The sequence below is a fragment of the Furipterus horrens genome, unplaced genomic scaffold (assembly GCF_987537825.1).
Source record: "Furipterus horrens unplaced genomic scaffold, mFurHor1.1.pri manual_scaffold_8, whole genome shotgun sequence".
Classification (NCBI taxonomy): Eukaryota; Metazoa; Chordata; class Mammalia; order Chiroptera; family Furipteridae; genus Furipterus; species Furipterus horrens.
The window spans coordinates 98,162,973-98,183,841 of NW_028327178.1; the positions used below are offsets into that span (position 1 = coordinate 98,162,973).

At 46.0% G+C, this 20,869-nt stretch overlaps 1 protein-coding gene across 12 annotated transcripts in view; it reads right to left on the reverse strand.

The window, feature by feature from the left end:
* Positions 1-20,869, reverse strand: part of PTPRT (protein tyrosine phosphatase receptor type T) — a 690,852-nt gene that overhangs the window by 341,314 nt on the left and 328,669 nt on the right. For all 12 annotated transcript variants that reach the window (XM_090286424.1, XM_090286422.1, XM_090286420.1 and 9 more), the window contains exon 7: positions 1,981-2,277. In XM_090286424.1, coding sequence (XP_090142550.1) covers positions 1,981-2,277 — 297 coding nt within the window. The remainder of the gene's footprint in view (positions 1-1,980; positions 2,278-20,869) is intronic.

Consider the following 20,869-nt stretch of genomic DNA (forward strand, 5'->3'; position numbering starts at 1 on the left):
CCCCGCTTCCCGTGTTGGAGGCTGGATGGAAATGGGTTCACAGGAAGCAGAGCACTCAGATCACCTGGGGGTGCTGATCCAGGGAGAGCTGTGCCCACACGATTGAGGTTCACTGCAAGCAGGAGGGTGGGGGCCAAGGTGACAGAGGCTTTGTCCCCACTGCTGCTGCTACCTAGATGTACAGTCTGCAGGGGTTGGAAGGAGAGTGGCTGTGAGGAGGAATTTCAGGGGGGTCAGGCAGGGTTTATCATGAAGGTGGGTTGTTTACACCTTGCAGCTCTAGGAAGGGACTTGCAGGAAATGGGATGCAGGGGACAGACAGGGTGAGAAGAGGATGGCACTTTTCTATCTCCTTATGCGACTTTGCGTCTGAGGATGTGGGTCTGAGTCCCACCACAGGCCATCATGCAAGGCCCTGGGACTGGCTTATGTGAAACAAGAGTTCTAGACAGGATTGCCTTGGAAGAAGTTCTGCCTTTAGGACCTAAGGAGAAGTGAAGCCACATGGGTGTATTTGCTTCCTGTAGCTGACAGTGACAGTTCTCTGTCCAGATCCTTCCTGATCCCTGATGCCATTTTTGTGCCCCTAGACCTTTTGTCTGCATGGGAAGAAAGCCAAAAGGCCCTAGCCTGGCCCTCACCACTGGCTGGCAGCGCCGATTCTGAATGTGGGAGAAGACTGAAACCATGGTGTTCTCCTGCAGGCCCGCTCGCAGCCCTCCTTGGCTAGACGTGGCCTGAAGCTGCAGCTTGACTTCCTTCCTCTTTGCTGTCCTGCCTCCTCCCTCCCTTCCCAGTCTCCCCTGGGAAGACTTCCTTAATCTATCACTTGCACACAAAGCTACACCTGAAACCTGTATCATTTTATTAGCCAATGCTACCTCAATAAATTCAATAAAAATAAAATAAAAGTGTCTTAAAAGCTACATCTCAGAGTCTGCTTCCAGGGAACTAACAAAACACATCCAGCAGGGCCAGAGGCAGCCTGGCTGGGGGAAAACTGAAACAAGGCTGTGGAGGAGTGTTTCCTAGGTAAGTCATAGAATGAGGAAGTTCTGAGCTCCCATAAATAAGAGGAATATGCTAGTACAGTTAGAGGCAAAATACAATGGCAGCCTGGGAAGGAACACCCAAGTCAGCTTCAGACAGTCAGGGAAAGCTTCCTGGAGGAAGGAGCGTGTGAATGAAGACTTGGGAGTTTAACAGAGCTTATCCTGCAGCCTGGAGGGAGAGGTTGTTCCAAGCAGAAGAAATGGCATGGGCAAGGTCAGAGGGGTGGGGAAGTGAGGTGTTCTAGGAACAACATGTGGCTCTATATTCCTGGAGTCTTAAGTTAAGAGGTATGTTAGAAAGTAAGTTACAGGAAGTGGACTCATCAGAACCTTGTGGGAGCTGAGGGGGAGAGGTGTGGGGAGAAATGGAGGCATGTAGGCTGATTTTAGGTCTTTACTTGGACTTACCGAAGGCAATTCATTGAGAGAGATGTCCGTATAGAAGAGAAGGTCAGTTCATTTAGGGGGAACTTTGGGTCTGAAATGCCTGTAGGACATCCAGGTGAGTATTCGGTTCTGGGTGCTATCAGTGTGTGTGCTAACCTCTTTATGAGTATTTTCTGATTTTAATTCTTAGAGAATCCATAATTTTCTGACTCCTAAATTCAACATGCTTACAGTATAACATATAGTTTCTGTTTCAGGAGGCTTCGATGTGATTAAACGTTGGGCATAGAGGTGCTATGAAGTGAGAAGAGGGATGGGGTACAGAAAGATCAAACTTGAGCACATGGCTGTGGGAGAGCCGCGGTGTCTATGGGAACAGTGCCCCCTGGAGTTGTGCAATGCACAGTCTGCACTGAAGCCCAAGCAGAAGGGGAAATTGCAGAAGCAGGAAAAAGAAAAACCTCCCAACTGACAGGCATGGCCCAGGAGCAGGTCCAACATTCATTCCCTGCTCCAAAGTGGGCACATTTCCCCGACTCACCGTCCTCCTCGGTCTGCACCACCAGCTCCTCGCTCTCCATCCGGCCCTCGGGGTTGGACAGCAGCAGCCGCAGCCGGATGGTCATGAAGGGCCGCAGACCCCGCAGGGTGTAGTGGGAGGAGGTCTGAATGACCTCCTCGGCCTCATACTGCTGCTGGTTGAACACGTACTGGTACTGCACCGTGAGGTTGTAGCTGTGGCAGCGGGTCACCGCGTAGCCGAAAGGCTCCCACTGCAGGGTCAGCTGCCGGGCTCGGATGTCCACGATCTCCACGTTCTGCGGGCCGTGCACAGGGTCTGCAGGCACAAGTGCAAGACACAGAGGAGACCGTCAGGGAGGTGGGGCGGGCGTCCCGCAGAGCAGTGGGGAGCAGCTCTTCCAACCTGTCTCAACTATTCAGCTGGTGCTCCGTGGGTTTCGTCACACAGCGCGTAATTTAACATATTTCTGTAAGTCAGACCCCTTTTTCTTATTTAAATACATGCATCTAAAAGAAACCATAATTATATAAAAAGGGAAAACTTGAATAACCTGCCATAAATAAATGTTAGCCATAAAAATAAATGCAAAATTGTTATTCTTGTTTTTTAAATCCTCACCCAAGGATATGTTTATTGATTTTAGAAAGTGGAGGGGGGGGCGAGAGAGAGAGAGAGACATCTATTGGTTGCTTTCCATGCACACCCTGACTGGGAATCGAACCCACAACCTATTGGTGTATGATACAACACTCCAACCAACGAAGCCACCTGACCAGTGCAAAATTGTTCAATTCTTAAGCGTTCATCAGGGTACCATGGAAACCCATCTTGGTTACCACCAGCAGCACACACATCACCTCAGGGGTGTGCTAATTGAGAAGGTGCTAGAGTCCTGACCGGCCTTTAATCAGGCCACATCCTCTCCCCTTGGGAAATCAGCCCCCCTCTTCAGTTAACCACACAGAGGTGCACAGGCTGGAGACAGAGCAGCATCCTGGACACACAGCACTCAGTCCATCCCCATGGTCACGTGGTCTAGTGACGCTGGGATTGGCCATCCCCGTGGTCACATGGTCTAGTGAGGCTGGGATTGGCCCTGCTTTCATTCATAACGTGTCACTATTTCCTAGCCTTCAAGCCTTCTTTCTCTCCTCTCCACTACCTTTTTTCCAAACAGCCCCCCACCCCGCCCGCCCAGGCACATCATTCCGAAAGCAGACCTGATCACGTACTCTTACCACGAGACTGTCCCCCGCCCCATTGATCGCGCTCCCAGAACCCCTTACGAAACACTGCCTATGTCTTACTTTATTATGAATATTCTGTTTCTAATCTATACAAATGAAAGAGGTATTTTTACAAAACAGACAATAACAAGGAATGCATTTTTTCAATCCCCACAGGTAAAGCTCATCCTACGAGGTTCAGGCGTTCATTATGAGGGGAACATAACTTCTTCTGTAATCAGCATGCCCGTAAGTTCCTCTGTCAGGTTCTCCCGCCCGAGAGCAGTTAAGCACTGGCTACAGATTAAATCGGTATATGTTCTTCCGTACTACCTATAGGGCTTCACCAAGTTAGGTAATCTCTTTGGGTCCATTTTTAATTCCACCTGGAAAATGGTGATAATAATAGCAGCTAATTTCATTCAGAGGAAAAAAGGGGGAGTTAAGTGAGGCGCTGTTTGCCAAGCAGTTAGAATTGCACCTGGAACTTAATAAGCACTCCATACACGGTAGTTTTTCTTTTGCAGTAATAGGAATAGTAATAAAAATAATAAGGTTTCATACGCTGTATGTCTTCTGAACGTCTTATAAGTGACAGTGCTGGGTAGCAGCATCCTTATGCAAAATGATGGATTCTGTCATCTCTCTGGTCCTGGGAAAGCACCAGGGTAAGTCTGCCCCCGCACCAGTGCAGCAGTGAAAAGGGGGAGGGGTACGTCTGGATGCCTGAGTTCCCTTAGATGTCCTGATCTGTCCTTAAATGTCCTGCAGCCTGTGTCAGAGCCTTACCAGAAGACACTTCAAAGCACTCCTCTTTGGAGAAGGATACCCAGAATCGTCAGGGAGCCTGGCAAGCCAGTTCAGATGTGCTTCTGCACTGCTGGGGACAGTGGGCAGCCTGGCCCCAGACCAACGAAGGAGTTCACGGTCACTCTTATAGCCCAATTATTCATGCTCACAGGTCCTTTGTGTAAAGAGAGCCAGCATCCCCAAAGCAAATGTGTGACTTTGAAATTGTGACATTGGACAAGCTGTTGCTGAAGGCCCCTTGTGCTGAGTCCACGTGGAACAGAAGGTAAAAAGCATGTTCCCCGTGCCTGGCTGGGGGGGTGGGTTATGATCTGGGGTGGTGGCTGCTGCTGCTTGGTTTCACAACTCATGATGGCATTGACGACAAATGTACAAGCACGGGGACAGTGGAAGCTGCCTTCCTGGGAAGTCCGAGCATGCCCCCCAACCTTGCCCCGCTGGAGCCTTTCTAGTCACCCAGATGCCAGACTGTCCTGGTGGGCAGGCTGCCCGTCCCTGCTCTGGGCCTCATCAAACACTCCTCCTTGGGGGTGCCCTTAAAGCACAAGCAAAACCAAACCAAACCCCTCTGATGGCCAGCAGCCACCGTGATGGGTTCTGTCACCTGCATCATCTTGTGATTCTGTAAGGGAGGGACTGCCAACCACACTACAGATGAATAAAATGAGGCCCAGAGAGGTCCAGGAACTGGTAGCGTAGTAAGACTAGCAAGTGGCAAAGTGGGGCTTTGAACTTGTATCTGTCTGACTCCACACCTAGTGTGCAAACTAAGAAGACGTGTGATGTGTGTGCACCCGCGGGCGGGGATCCACCCTCTCCCCCCTCTCTCCTCCCCTCTGCTCGGCCAGCTCCTCCTGCTGATGTCCAGCAATCCCTCTCCTGCTTTTTCTGTCCCCTTCACATTGCCTCTGCTGTGGAGACTTCCCCTCTGTACTCCTGGGCAGAGATCAGTGCCCATTGCTTTCTCCATTTGTTAGCTGTTTCCTTATGTGTTAATAATCATTTTGCACTGTGACAGCTTTTTTAGAAATGGGTTCTGCCCTGTGGGAGGTAAAGTCTTTGAGAGCAGGGTGATCTCTGCTCCCCTGTAGCCACGCCCAGCCACGTGACCTGCAGAGGGTGACCTCAGCAGCTGTCAGCCGAACGGACGTCCTATTTGGTAAGACTCACCCTCCCCTGTGAAAAAAAGCCTTGTCCTATAGCCTCGGCCTAGAGGAAAGCCAAGTCCCGTGAGGTGAGTGAGGGGCTCAGAGCCACACAGTAAAATGTGAAGTGTGAGGGTCCCATGCTTCTGTGTTTGCTCTGCACTGTGACACCACGAGGGGCTGAGACCAGGGAGAAGACATACACAGGAGGCCTGTCACAGTCACCAAGACCTGGGAAGGTCTGGGGAGGATGTCACGAGAAAGCCCAGAACTGTCAGGCAAACGTGGCTTGACCTTCAGAAGCCTGGGGTCACCGCCGTGGGCAACGTGGGGACTTAATCCCATTTGGTGTTAGGAGAACCACTGGCCTGTCTTTCCACCTGGTCTCAAGCTACCACAGAATTCTCCCCATAGCTCACCTGTACAGGTGTGCACACAAACACCTTTCTGCTTCTCTGAAAGGAGGAATTAGGCCAGGGTAACATTTTAAAGAGGGCAAGAGATGTTGCAAGCCTGCCACGGAGCACAGAGACATCCTCCCAGAGGTGGAAGGTCAGGGCACAGGAAAAGTCACCTGTCCCCTCCGAAGCATATGGAACTGACTGTCATCAGACAGGCCAAAGGGAGGGTGGAGCTGGACAGAGCACAGCTTGAAGCCAGCCCCTGGTGCTCACAAGCTGTGTGACCTTGGGCAAGGGCACTTCATCTCTGAGCCCCCACTTCCTCATCTACACTGTAAAAATCATTGCACTAATTGCAGAGGGCTGTTAATGAGTACCAAATGAACTGAAAAGGCAGAGAGAAATTGCCTCCACCTAACAGTGGGCATACCTCTTAGAGACAACGGCCTTGCTGGGAGGAATGCCTTAAGGCTCCCTGTGGTTTCTAGAAAGGGCTCTAGGTTTGCCTGACTCACTCAGGCCAAAGAAGATACCGTATGGGAACACAGTGGCCAGAGGCGAAGGGGACTTGGAAAAGATGTCCCTGTGTTATCAGCACCCTGAAAGATGATTTGGAGGTCACAGCAAGAAGGTCTCTGGTGGACCTTTGGGTAAGATCTGTGCAGCAGAAAGTTTGTAAACTCAAGAACCCCCATGCAGAAAGGGAAAGGTAGCGGCTATTTATTAAGCAGTAACCTTGGGCGAGGCACTGCCAGCTTTAGGCAGGCTCTTGCATAGGGAATTGAGGCCAGTGACTTACCCAGGGCCACACAGCCAAGTCCCCAGTGCTGGCCTCCCACGGCACTTGGCACAGCTGCCCAGCCCACTCAGCATTTGTCACGCTGTCTAGGAACTGCTTGCTTATTTATTCATCGCTCCTCCCAGGTTGCAAGAGACCATATTCTGTTTGTCCAGCAGGCCCAGCACATGGTGCAGGGTCTGTTGAGGGGCCAGCTCACATTAGTTAAAAACGGGAGGAACAGATGGTGATCTGTTCTTGGGGACTGAGCTCAGACCCCCTGATCCCACGGCCCCTGTTCTGCCCCTCCAGCATGTCACCAAGTCTTTAAGGGGAACATGTCTATTTTTGCATTTAAGCAAGAGAACGTCCTGAAGTCCTGGACAATGAAAACTAGCTTTCAGAACTAGTGCGACGGAGGCATTCATGCTTTCAGTGTGACCCCCCCAACACCCTAGCCACCGAACTCAGCTTCCGCTCCAGTGACTGCCTGCAGCAGAGAGATGCTCAGGCTCATGTTTGGTTTGGTGCAAACAAGTCAGAAATTGCTGACAAAGCCGGTGTGTGCAGTAGAGATCGGTTTTGTTGAATTTACTTGCCCTGTGTAAACATGTCCAAGTCTGGAGCCTATGGTTTCTGCCTCCAGATAAGGCCCCATCCGTGTGACCTTCACGAGCAACAGCCTGCAGGCCACTGGGATGGCAAATGGCGGGAAGAGAGGGTGGCTTGTCAGGCAAGCTAGAAAACCATCCTCTGATGGAAAATCAAATCGACTCATCCTCTGGGGGGATGTCTCTGTGCTCTTACACTTGGTGACAAGGGCCCTATCCTGAGCCCAGGGCATTAAGGAGCAGGTTCTGACCCTCCCTGGACAGGAGTCTGTGGTCCAATGTGTCCACCTGGCTTCTGTGCTCCCCCTTCTGGACAGGCTTTAGGTACCTGACACCCCAGAACTCCCTGCCCCAGTGGCTTCAAACTCACTTCCAAGATTTGTTCAAACCTCTTCCCTTGATCTGCCCTCCCAAGATCAGACCGTATTCCACACGTGTGCACCTGGAGGCCTACAGGGTGACCACAGGGTGGCTGTCGGGGGGGCGGGGGGAATGGACAAAGTGTAGATGTGAGGACTGTGACCTCCAGACACATGTACATGAGGCCCTTAGTGGGGAGGGACGGAGTCAGGTGAAAGTAGAAGGGGCCACAGGCCTGTGCTTGTATTCTCGGCCCAGACCCATTTGTGTGCTTGCACATGTTAGGGACAGGAATGTGGGCATGCATGTGCCTCTGTGTCTGATCAACTGACTCGTGTTTTCGGAAGCTTCTTCATCCGTGCCTTTCCCTGAAGGCAGGTGGGTCCTCCTAACCTCGGATCACGCCTCCCCTTTCCAGGTCAGGTCCTGCTAAAGCAGCATTTCCTCCTAAAGCACAATTTTCAACCAAATACCTGAACCCACCTTGCCCCTCCTAGCCTATCTAATCCCCTCACTCATTTCCACTGCTCCTTCCATGAAACGTACATGCCTAAAGCAAATCATTGCATCCTGTGGCCTTTCACTCCTCCACAGGTTTGCCCGTGTTCTTCCCTCTGCTTGAGATGCCACTGGGCAAATTCCCGTTCAATATATTTAAGGCCCAGCTCCAGTGCCACCCTCTCCCTGTAACTTTCTCCCAAAGCCTCCCTTGCCCGGGCAGAATCAGCACCTCCACCACCGGTCTCCTCTAACACATTAGCACACTTCGTCCACTACCCTTGTCAATCAAACTGCAGGTTTGCATGCTTGCTTCATGTTCGCCTCCCTGCTAACTTGTGGGCCCCTAGACCTCTTCATTTGTATGACGGGAACATTGAGCTGCTTAATAAATAAATGTAAGAATGAGTAAACATAGAAAGTAGGGGATGACTGGAGACCAAATCAGAATTGAAGACTTCATATACCGCGGGGGGAAAGCAGTAAGTAAATTGGGCAGGGGATGCAAAGGGGATTAATCAGGGTTCTTTTTTCACTCCAATTGTTAAGGGTAACCATGTGGTTAAGTCAGAACTGGAGCCTTTTTTATTCTACGTGAACCCAGTCTCCATCCCTGCTGTCAAAGGCAATAGCTGTAGAATCTCCTAATGACCTTAATCAAGGCAGAACATCTTATGTAAAAAGAACAGCCCAGCAGATTTCCAATTCATGAATTTCCTATGTATTCATCTTTGCCTATGGAGTTGGCTGTAACATATGTACTGTTCAAAGTTGAACCTAAATTGAGATAATTTGGGGCATGGGGCTGAAAATGTGGAGGTGGATAGCTTGTATGTAAAATTAATTTTTTATCCATTTGGAGATGCAATTTGAGTTCCTTTCAAATTAAATTGCAATGGAGTCCTAGGCAGCTGGAAACATTATTGCCAACATAATTTGATACTCCAAGAGCAGTAATACATTGACAGATAGTTCAATGTGACCATTAATTTGCAATTTTGGCATGGAAATGATACATGGAGGGAAAAAGAGGGAAAAGGAACAAAATTAAAATCCATCTTCTTTTCAGCATCATCCAAACCCACTCACTTGCTGGCTTGCCAACACCCCCTCTAATTTATTTCAGACGTTGGCTGGACAGGAATGTGTTGACTATTACCACAAATATCTCAGGAAGGTAGGCGAGGACAGGAAATCAGAGGCTTCCCTTGGGCCTGCTGAGACTCTCCCAGCCCAGGGTCCCTGGGTCCTTCCAACCCTGACAACTAGAACCATCTGAAGCTGGAACACGTTGCCTTGTGAGAAGGTGACCTGGTGGTCACCCCCTTGTAGCAATGCCATAGAGAAGGTAATTTCCTCGCGTGTCCATTGGCTCACTCACTAATGAAAAAAGACTCCTGAGCGCTGAGGCATCATGACTTGCTGAACAGACCCCTGGCCCTGTCATCACCTGGACCTAAAGCACTTATCCCATCTCGGTCTGTGCCTCAGTTTTCTCATGACTGATGCTCCCTACCTTTCAGGGCTCCGAGGTGAATTAAAGAGACAGTGTCCACCAAGTCCCTTGATGCAGCTACATTCCTTCAAATACAGCTTCCCCCTCCAGAAGGGAGGGAGGCAGGGGAGCCACTGAGAGAGAACAGGAGTCTTATAGGTTACTGGGAGCTGCTGGCCTGGTTCTCAATCCAGCTGACTGCTGGGTTCATTCTTTTAACCAACTACAGCTGGGAGTTAGCAAGCTTCTGTAGAGGCATCCTTATATATTGCTGTCTCTATTCCTTCCTTCTCACAAACCTGTCCTGGACCTCTGAGACCGGACAGGCATTGGGGAGACAGGTGAATGAGACAGGCACTTCCTTGCCTTCCTGAGACTCACGTTCTGGGTGGGGGATGCAGACACAGCCATTGGGAAGGACGGCATGCTCACGCCTCATGAGCTTTTTGCAAGGGAAGCGCCAGGCTTCCAGGCAGCACGTGGCAGAAAGACACGGCCTCGCTCTGGAAACGCATTCACCGATTTAATCATGACTCGTGCAGAACCCTTACATTCTTTTTCACAGAAACCAGAAGCCACCAAAGAAATCTGAGGTGAGTTAAGGTTAATGATTCCCCAACAACTGCATTATTAGGTTATAATAAAAGCAGGTCTCAGGGCAAATTCTCCTACACAGATGAGCACCTATTACACAACTGTTTATTAGTCAACAGGTACAAAACAGGTCAAACAATTCATTCCATAGAGCGCAATGAAGCCCCAGCAATCTGTCCTATTAGGTAAGGTGATCTGATTACTATCTTGCATGAAAATGCCATTTATGGTGATTGTCAGTATTCTCAGGTAGGAGTTGGTGATTTTATTTATTTTTTTTTTTTGTAAAAGGTTATACACCAAATATTTTAAGCTTTGTGGGTTAGTCTCTGTTGCAACTATTCACCTCTGCTGCTATCATGCAAAGGCAGACACGGGAAATATATTACACAAATGGGCAAGGCTGCATTTCAGTAAGAGTTTATTTACAAAAACAGGTAGCCAAGGCCATGGACTATAGCTTGCCTAGTTTGTTATAGAGGCAAAATCAATTACTGTATCATCACATCAGACACCCAGAAACCCCCCTCATCCAACAGGTGACACAGGACTGCTTAGGAATCACAGCTTAGATACATCCCTGAGGTTAAAAGCTAGAAGTCTTCCTGGGTTCCTCTTCTTTGCGTATGTCTGGAGAGGGTCTTAAAAAATTTTCCAACCCACATATTATAATTTTATCAATTAGAGTCCATTTATAATACTTATTATTATGCTAAGCAACTGGTCCCAGATTTCAACCATCACAACAAATTTCTGTGCTATTTAGCAAACTAAAGGTTGTTGATCAAGGTATAATATCAGAAGGAAGCAACTGGACGATGCGGAGTTGCCTGTGGAGTGAGGGCTTCGACTGGAATACCTGGGGTCCTCCCTAATCAGGGTGGTGTTCATGGAAGGCTGGCAGCACTAGGTAACAGTAGCTTAACCTACAACTTGACTGTCACATTCTACTGTTAAATATATGAGAGTCAATCACGAGCAATGCAATGTGGTGTATAGAGAGACCAGGAAGGCTGTCCTGGAGGAGGGGGCCTTTGGATGAAGAATGGATAAGATTTAACCCAGTGAAGGTACGAGGTGCGGAGGAATGGGGCGGGGACAGTAGGCAGTGGGAAGGTTAAACCCCAGGCAGGGAGGGCGGCACATTTAAAGTCCAAGAGACTAGGATCAAGGAGCAGATGCCCATCAAGATGCTGATGCAGCAGTGAACAGGCCCCAGGAGAAGCAATCCCCCACCTTGCACCACCCATACACACCCCTGCAGTGGTGGGCGAGGCCAGTCTGGGCATCACACATTATAAGGGCCCCTCCCACCATTCCAAAGAAGCAACTGAGAGTATCAGCTAAGGCAGTTATAACAGTGGGATATGAGCATTCTTTGCCAAAGGTAAAGCGCTGGAAAAATTCAATCTTTTAATAAATGTTTTTGAGTTCCTGCCACGTACAGGACTCTACGAGATGTAGTAGACCAAACAGACAAAAATCCCCTCTGCCCTTCAGGGGCTCTGTTCAGAAGATTATATAGCATGCCAGAGGGTCGCAAGTGATCTAGAGAAAAATGAAACAGGGAAGGGAGATCGAGGGCTCGGGGAAACTTGTGCCTAAAATCTTTCTTCTTTAATTTCAGGTCCTACCACCGGCTCCTTGATCTTTCCTGATCTTTCCTCTCTATTTCCACTAAAGTTCTTAGTCTTTTCCTGAACATGGTTTAGCTTGAAATATTCATTGAGCACCTATGGGGGGGAGGGCGCAGGCTGAGTGTTGGGGATAAGAGTGTTAAAAACAGATGTAACTGATAGTTGCCAGGTGGGAGGGGGTTGGAGGGCTTAGTGAAAAAAGGTAATGAATTAAAAAGTACAAGTTCGTGGCTACAAAACAGTCACAGGGATGTAAAGTATAACATAGGGACTATGGTCAATCGTCGTCGTCGTCGGCAGCCGTCCGTCTCGAGAGACGATGGCGTAGCTTCTTAAGAGTCTATCTGCACCGCCGAGAATGGCTGTGCAGTCCGACTCGGGAGTGACATGGTAGTATCTGTCTCCTCCCGTGTTGAATCGACATCTTGCGATGACGCTGAAGCTACAGAGCCTGGGCAGGGTAATATGGAGGGTCTGCTGTTGCCCATGCAGCAGACCCCCCCTCTCTTCGCAGCTGAAGGATCCAAGGGAAAGACGGAGTCAATACAGCTTGGCTTCAGGTGCGCCGCAGGAGTTGCCGGTGTTGACTACAACGTCAAACCGCCTTAGGGACTCCGGCTCCGGATTTTCTGTCGGGGTTTACTCCCTTAGCCTTTCCCCTGAAGAGGTATGTCGCAAGGCAGCGGAGGTTTTTTGGAGTCAGAGTTTTCCTTCTCTGACTATGGTCAATAATATTGTAATAATTATATATGGTGTCAGGTGGGGTGGTAGACTTATCAGGGGGAACCCTTCATAAGTTATATAAATGTCTAACCACTACGCTGTATACCTGAAACTAATATAATATTGAATGTCAACTGTATTTGTAAAAAAAAAAAAATAATAATAATAGATGTGGTTCAAACAAACCCCATCTCTGCTCCACCACCGGGTTCGACGCTAGTCCTGCCAAAAGGGGGCAAAAGAGGGAGCCTGCAAGGCTGAGGAGGAAGAAGAGTCAGGGGCTTCCCATTTCTGTGGGCATCACTCTGCCATCACGTCACCTGGGAAGCCCTTTCTGTCACAGCAGCTGCATCTAGTTTGCAGTTTCTCTAACACCTAAAGACCCAGCTTCACTACAGAACCTCAGAAACACCAGGACCAGCCAAAAAGCATTCCCTCTTCCCATCTTTTAAATGTTTGTAATTCCAGCCTGTTCTCTCCAGCCCTTACCAATACCTGCTTCCTACAGTTGCTACAATACCTGGGTATAACACTTTCATGTTCTCTTTTTACCTTTTCAGTTTCCTAGCCAGTTCTTTACCTATAAGTAACCAGAGGTCTCCAGACTTTCTCTGTTCACAGTGCCCTTGGTATTTTGGTAATTTTTTTCATAGGTTCCTAATCAAAGAAATACCAACAGTTTCATGTATGAGTTAGACCAAACAACTAAGTATGTATAGCTTAACAACTGTATCTTTGAGAAAACAGTACACACCAATGAAAGGAAAAATAGTTGGCCCACATCTTAAATAAGCACAATTACTCACTATGGGATGCATGCATCTTTCAACCACTGAACAACTTCTCAAACTGGATTCAGATTAGACATGGCATTCCGTTGCCCGTTCCACATCGATTTTTATGTAATACTTGCTTTTCATCCCAGCAGCCACCAGAAGCTCAGCTTTGCAGAGATTCAATGGCACCGAAAGGAATGTAGACCAGTCTACTGCTGAAACTGTTTTCCATCTGACAGGGGACACTGTGTGTTTCATGATCATTTAAACTTAAAAATGGTAATGCCCTCATGTGGTGCCTTTGTGAGTTCCTCATGGTGTCCTGGGCTGCCTTGACACAGCTTGAGAACCCTGACTATCAACAATTTTCTATAGCCAATCCTCTCTGTTAAAGTAAGTGGTGTGATTTACCTCCAAACTAGACATCGACTCATGTAGGACCCCACTGTGTGAAATTCATGAACATTCTGCCTGGGTACCCCCTGCCCACAGATCTCATGGCCTAGCTGGCCACACTCTGCTTCCCAGCTCGGGCTCAGACCTGGGTCTTCCCACTCCGTCTGTCCGGAAGCAGCCGCCTGCATGGCTGCCGAGCGAGGCAGCGGGACTGTCAGCTGCAACTCCTACCACGTCTACCGCCCAGTGCTCCAGTGCCGGGAAGAATTCGATGGACACAGGCAGAAGATTGCAGCTTGGAAATAAAAGCTTTAGAATGTTTAAAAATTACTTTTGCAGCAGAGGAAATCAGGTTGGAAAGAGAGAAGCAATTTCTAAATTACATGGTTTCAGTTTCCAGAGAAAGGAGAAGAGTTTCGGGGTGGGGTGGGGAGGAGAAGGCGAGCACTTAACATCTTCTGGGCTTCACTTCAATTTATGGCAAGTCTGCTTGTCTATTAAAATAAAAGGGCTGGGGAAAGAATAAAACCTGAAATCTCTCTGATGGTCAAAAGCCACCTAGTGCTGGGCCCAGGTGAGGTATTTAACATTCTGAGCACTTCACTTCCCTTTGGGAAACACCGGCTGTGAACAGTACAGGCATTGGAATTAGGAAGCCTTAGGTGTAGCTAATTTGCCATCACTGGAAGGCTGATGAGAAGCCATGTGTAAATCGAACTACTTCTAGAATATGTAAAACAAACAACCAGAGGTATTATCTTCTGATTAGACTCTGCTAGCCTCTCTCTCAGAACTATTCCCTTCCCTTTCAGTTGGAGAGTTGGGCATTTGATTCAGAACTGCAGCTTTTCAAAGCCTAGGCGGTTCATAAGCGAGAACCCTGCACCCCAGGACATCCTTGATCTCCCAAGGAATCACATTAATCTACAGACACTATTCAGGACTACTGGACCTTGACAAGCCCTGCTGTGTCAGCAGCCCCAGAAATGCCTACCAAGCTTTTTTTTTTTTTTTTTTTTTATCTTATGATGTCCAAAGCTTTATTCTTTGAAATGTACAAACGTATCATTAAATTGAAGGGACGATTTCAAACAAAAACCACTGTCCATTAAAGGAGGCTTATTCTCCATCGAGTCTCATTGGGGATTTACCTAGACAATGAGAAAGGGCATGTGACAAAGTGAAAACCATCTATTTTGGTCACCTTGGTGCAAAAGACCAAGAAGAGGGCCCAGTGGAAGAGGGGACAGAGCAGCAGATAGAAGACCCACCTCCCTGTGATCATCTGCCTCACTCACTAGTGATGCCCCTTCTGGCCTTGCTGAGCACCCCTCAGCAAAGATGATGAGCTAAAATGTTCATCCCCATTTCCTGGCTGACCCCTTTAATAAAGCACGGCAGCCCCTGGCCATGACTTTGTGAGAAACAACCCTAGCACAGGCTCAGACATAAACCCCCTTCACTGCAGAATCGTGAAGAGATCAGAATCCTGCTCCATGACTTTCACCTCTAACTTACCCTTCAAAAGCTGCCGCAGAAAAATGTGAGTTTTCCCTTCAATGTCATCAGTCACAAGGCCCTTCCTATTGTCCATCTGCAAACAGTGCTGCTCATGTGTCCAATATTTTCACCTTGAACAAATCATTTTACCCTTTCTGAGCCCCAGTATCATAATATGGAAAGTGGAGCTCGTGATACCTATCTCCTATGATTCTTGTGAGTTGGGAATGAAATGATACATGCTCCCGTAGTAGTGGGATACCGCTAGGTGAAACATCACCCCAAAGTCAGGAGTTTACAAGAACAGGCGTTTATTCTTGAGCTCCTGCACCTGTCTGATCGAGGCTGGGCTCAGCCAGGCTTGGTTCCAGGCTGACTGGCCAAGTCTGCCCCATGTGCATTTATTTCAGAGTGCATCTCCAAGGCCACATCCTTCCTAGCAAGGATGCTCCAGAGCCAAGCTAACCGATGTTCTTAAGGCCTCTCTCTGCCATGTCTGCTAATAATATATTGGTCAGAGCAAGTCATCTGAGCAAATCCAATCTTAATGGGGCCACTCCTCCTACCGTGGTGAAGTAGGGGTGGGGGCGGTGAATAAGTGATTCGTGATAACCCAAACCATCATAGGTCAATATGAGTTTATGTTCTGGTTAACATGACAAGCCAACACTTTTTCACATAGCACAGACTTGGTCCCGGGTGGGGAGGAAAGTGTGACTTTGATTCAGGTCTCAGGGGAGCCAGAAGATTCTGCTGTAACCACAAAGTGTAGGCAGTTTCCTGATCTATCTCCATTTGGACTATTATGTAATCTGTCCCTGTGAAAGAGGAGTAGAAATCTAATAGATAGACCTGGAGAAAGCACCCTGGCATTTGAAATCCTTCTCAATCTCAATAGAAACCTTCTGATCCGCCAGCCCAACTGGTCAGGTAAGTCATTCCTGCCCTCATCTCCCAAATGCTGGCTCAGACCACACCCCTGCCCATACCCTGGTATCCTCTTCTTCAAATAAAAACTCCTGTGATAGGGAAAATAATGCTCCCCAAAGATGCCCATGTCTTAATACCCAGAACCTGTGAATATGTTATCTTATGTAGGAAGAGAAACAGCTGTGGATGTGATTAAGAATCTTGAAATTAAAATAAGGAAGACTACCCTGGATTATCTGGGAGTGATTGAGGTACTCACGGGGTCTTTATAAGAGAGAAGCAGGAGGACAGAGAGAAGGAAAGGTAATGCTATGCTGTTGGCTTTGAAGATGGAGGAAGGGGCCATGAGCCAAGGAATACTGGCAGCCTCTAGAAGCTGGAAAAGGCAAGGGAACAGATTCTCCCCTGATGCCTCCAGAAAGAACACAGCCCTGCAGACCTATTTGAGACTTCTGACCTCCAGAATAATAAGTGTGTGTTGTTTTAACCCACTGTGTTAGTGTTGATTTGTTACAGCAGCAGCAGGAAACTAATACAACCCTCCATTATTTTTCTGCTTATTTCTATATTTTTTTACCCACATTCTTCACTTTCATTGCCTTTTCTTAACAGACACATATTATATGCCACATATGTTCCTTTGCTTGAATGAATTCTTGTAGAATGCATGATATTGTTTAGTATGCACGTATAGTATTATATAGATTAAAGTATCTTAGAGCTCCTTTACCTTTTTGTCACTCAGCACTGTGCTCTTGGCATCCACCCATGCTGCCGTGTACCCTTATCCATTACTCCCAATCACTGCACACTGTTCCATGGTGAACATCCTCCATGATGTACCCACCTATGCCCCACTGAGGAACAAGCCATTTCCAACTCATCACAGCCAGAAATGGTGCTGTAGCAGACCTCCTCAGGGATGCCCTCCTAGATTGGTGTGACTTCCCTTTTGGGGCCTATAGTCCTAGGAATAGAAGGATCGACTGACTTATAGGGTGTATATAAGCTTAATTCCACAAAGTATTCCCCGATTGCTTCTGCAATAGTTGCACCAAACTCTTAGCTGTGTGTGAAGGTCGCTGTGGACTCAGTCCATGGCAACAATTAGCATTATCCAATTTTTAAAACTTTTGTCAACCTGCAAGGTATTTCCCTCATTACAATTTTAAGTTACATTTCTCTAATACTAATGAATTCGATAATTTCTTCATACATTTGTTATCCTTTTGGGTTTTCATCTTTGTAAACTCCCAGTTCATATCTTTTGCTCAATTATCTACTCATTTGTATAAACGCTTGCTACTGTCTAGATTTTTTTCTTGTTAATTCTGTTCATGGTAATCTGTGATAAATAACAATCCTTTGTTTCTGATGCAGTGAAATCAAACACATTTTTAATTGATGGTTTGTTATTTTTAAAAAATTTCTCCCAAATGGTAGACATGATATCTGCTCTCAGATTTCCCCCTTGTTCCAGGCATATGGTCAGATTGTACTTTTTAGCTCTTTTGAAGTTGGCTGTGGCCACGGGACCTGCTTTGCCCAATAGTGTATAAGAAGAGGCCATTGGCTGTTAATTCCAGGGCAGCTTTAAAGCCCATGGGTGATTGGTCTGTTCAACTTTCCCTGCCGCAGAGGTTGTGAAGCATCTATTGCAATGAAGCACCCCTCAGCATGGCCCCTGAAATCTTGAGAAAGCAGAGCCACCCTGTCAATCCCTGTGGTCACACAGCACAAGAGAGAGAAATTTCTGTTGTGTTTAAGCGACTGAGATTTGGGGACCGTTTGTTACCTGAACATGCCTATCCTATCCTGTGTCCTGACTTGTTTTGTTTCTTTATTCCTTTTGCTCCCATTCCCTACTCCCTGTTACAGGCAGCCATTCTGATGTTTATTTTGTGTCCTTAGACAATATATACTGTTACATGTGCATTTTTATTTAGATAAATGGCATTATGTTTTCTTTTTCTTTTTTACTTCCTTCCATGCGTGAAATCAGTTGCTGCTTCCTGCTGCGTGGTGCTCAGGGATGAGCAACTATCATTTCCCTCCTTTTCTCCCAGTGAAAGATACACACTTTCGTTTAAGAAATCCTTGCCGAATGCTGGGTTACAAAGTCATTCTTCAATATTTGTTTCTAATTTTATTGATGCATCTTTCACATTAACATCCTAGGTCTTCTGGAGTCAGCTACCTTGTTAGGAGGTATTAGGATTCAGTATTATTCTCTTCCATAGAGTGAAAAAGTTCTCCTTAAAAACATGTACGAAGTAGTTTTTCCAGTTGATTTGTAGAGCCTCCTTTACCACACTTGAAATTCGGCATATGCATGGGCTCTATTGGTTCATTTGCCTGTGATAGCATGAATACCAAACTACTTTTTATAATTAGGCTTTATAGCGTATATAATATATTCATATCTGTTAAGGTAAGTCCTCTTTATTAACCCCCTCAATTGACTGATAACTATTGACTTTTATTCCTCTATGTACACTTTAGAGAAAGTTTATCAAATTTCTTACAACTCCAATGGGAATTTTATTGACATTGAATTAAGTTTATAGATAAATTGGAGAGAATTTTCATTTGTGTAATAACATCATCCTATCCATGAGCATGGGTTGTTTCTCCATTTATGCAGATCTTCTTTCAAGTCTTGTATTTGTTGTGAAGTTTTCTCCATTGAGATTTCATATATTCTTGGGCTAGTTAAAACCTAACTATTTTAAAACTTGTATTCAAATTGTTTTAAGTGAGATTTTCTAGTTCATTATTGCTGATATTGATTTTTGTAAGTTGACCTTATCTCTGGCAACCTTGTTGAACTTTCATATTCTTTCTCAAAATTTAAAATTTTTTCTAAGAGGACTATCATATCACCTACAAATAATGAGTTTTATCTCTTCCTTCCCAATTCTTACACATTTTATTTCTTTTTCTTTCCTTAAAGTGTGGGCAGAAATTCCAGCATTGTGATATAGCAGCTGTGATAAGAGGGCATTCTTGTCTGCCTGACATGAAAAGGCACATACCTAAATTTTTTATATTAAGTATAATGTTTGCTGTAGAATTTTGGCTTATAATCTTTGAAAATTTAAAGAAAAGGCTCTCTCAGAAGACATCCTTGTACACTGCAGGTGGGAATGTAAACTGGTACAGTCACTATGGAAAACAGTATGGAGGTTCCTCAAAAAAAGAAGAATAGAGCTATCATAGGACCCAGTGATCCCTCTTCTAGGTATCTACCCCCTCAAATTGAAAACATTTATTCATAAAGATATATGTACCCCTATGTTCACTGTAGCATTATTCATAGTAGCCAAGACAAAGAATCAACCTAAGGGTCACTCTACGAATGACTGGATAAAGAAGATGTGGTACATACAAACAATGGAATACTACTCAGCCGTAAAAAAGATGAGAGTACCATGCTAAGTGAAATAAGTCAGCTGGAAAAGTACAAGAACCATATGATTTCACTCATCTGCGGGATATAAAACAGAAAGCAACACACAAACAAAACAAACTCATAGACACAGATTACAGTGTGGGCATTACCAAAGGTGCAAGGTGGTGGGGAAAGGATAAAGAGGGAGGAGGAGGTCAACTATATGGTGAGGGAAGGAAACTAGACCTTGGGTGGTGAGCACACAATCAACAGATGCGGTATTATAGAACTGCATACCTGAAACGTACGTATATAATGTTATTAAACAATGTTGCCCTAATAAATGTTTTTTAAAGTTTCTTCTATTTTTCTAAGAGTTTTTCAAATCATCCTAAATTGATGGTAAACTGTATCAAATGCCTTGCCTCGTCGATTGAGATAATTATTTCATTTTCATTCCTTAGTTTATTAATATAGTACATTATTTGAAGGAGGACATAACTCAGGAAGAGCCAAATGGGCCTGATGCTCAGCACCTCCACGCCCTCCCCAGCTGCACCACAACCCCAGCACCTCCGTGTGTTCACCCACGTGGAAGCTCTCTAAACCCTCTCGTTTGGGGTTTTCATGGAGGATTGATTATATCACTGTCTATTGGTGATTGGTTTCTATCAATCATGAGAGGTTGAGGGATGAGATTGGAAGTTCCAACCTCTATTCACAGGGCAAAAGCCCCCGTCCTTAGGCAGGGTCCAAAAGTCACCTCATTCACATACCTGAAGATACCTTTATCACTCTTATTACTTCGGAAATTCCAAGGGTCTTAGGAGCTCTGTGTCAGAAACAGGGGCAAAAACCAAATCCGTATTTCTTATAATAAATCACAGCATCACAAGGGTTATATGAAGAGATCTGCTATGAACATTCATGCACAAGTTTCTGAGTGAGCATAAGTTTTGCTTTCTCTGAAATAAATGTCTAAGCGTGTAAATGCTAGGTCATACATAAGCTCACTTTTGGTTTTAAAATAAACTGACCAGCTACTTCCCAGGGGGACGGGACCCTTTTATATTCCCACAAGTAATGAATGAGAAATCCAGTTTCTTCCTCGCCAGCATTTGGTGCATTCACGATTTTTTATTTTGCCATCCAGGTAGGTGTGCAGTGATGTATCCTGCTTATAATTTGCATTTCCCTAATGGCTAATGATGTTGAACATCTTTTCATGTGCTTTTTGCCATCTGCATATCCAGCTCATTTGTTTTCTACTTTGGTCTCCTAGTAAAGGAATTTAAAGCTCCAGTTTTCCTTTAAGTACTGTCTCAGCTCTGTTCTACAAGATACATGCCCTGTATTCGTTATCACCCACTTCATGATTTCTTTAAGATTTCCCTTTTCATCCAAGTGTTATTTAGTAATATACTAGTTGTCAGATTTGTGAAATTTTTAAAGCTGCCCTTTAGTTATTAATTTCTAATTTTATTGTCTAACAGTTGGGACACATGGTCTGTGTGATATGGAGTCGTTAGAATTTAATTGGGCTTCTTTTAAGGTCTAACACCTGTTCTATTTTTGTGATTTAAAAAAAAAAGGTGTTTTCTCTGGGTGAGTTCTATAAGTTAAAAATCAGTTAATA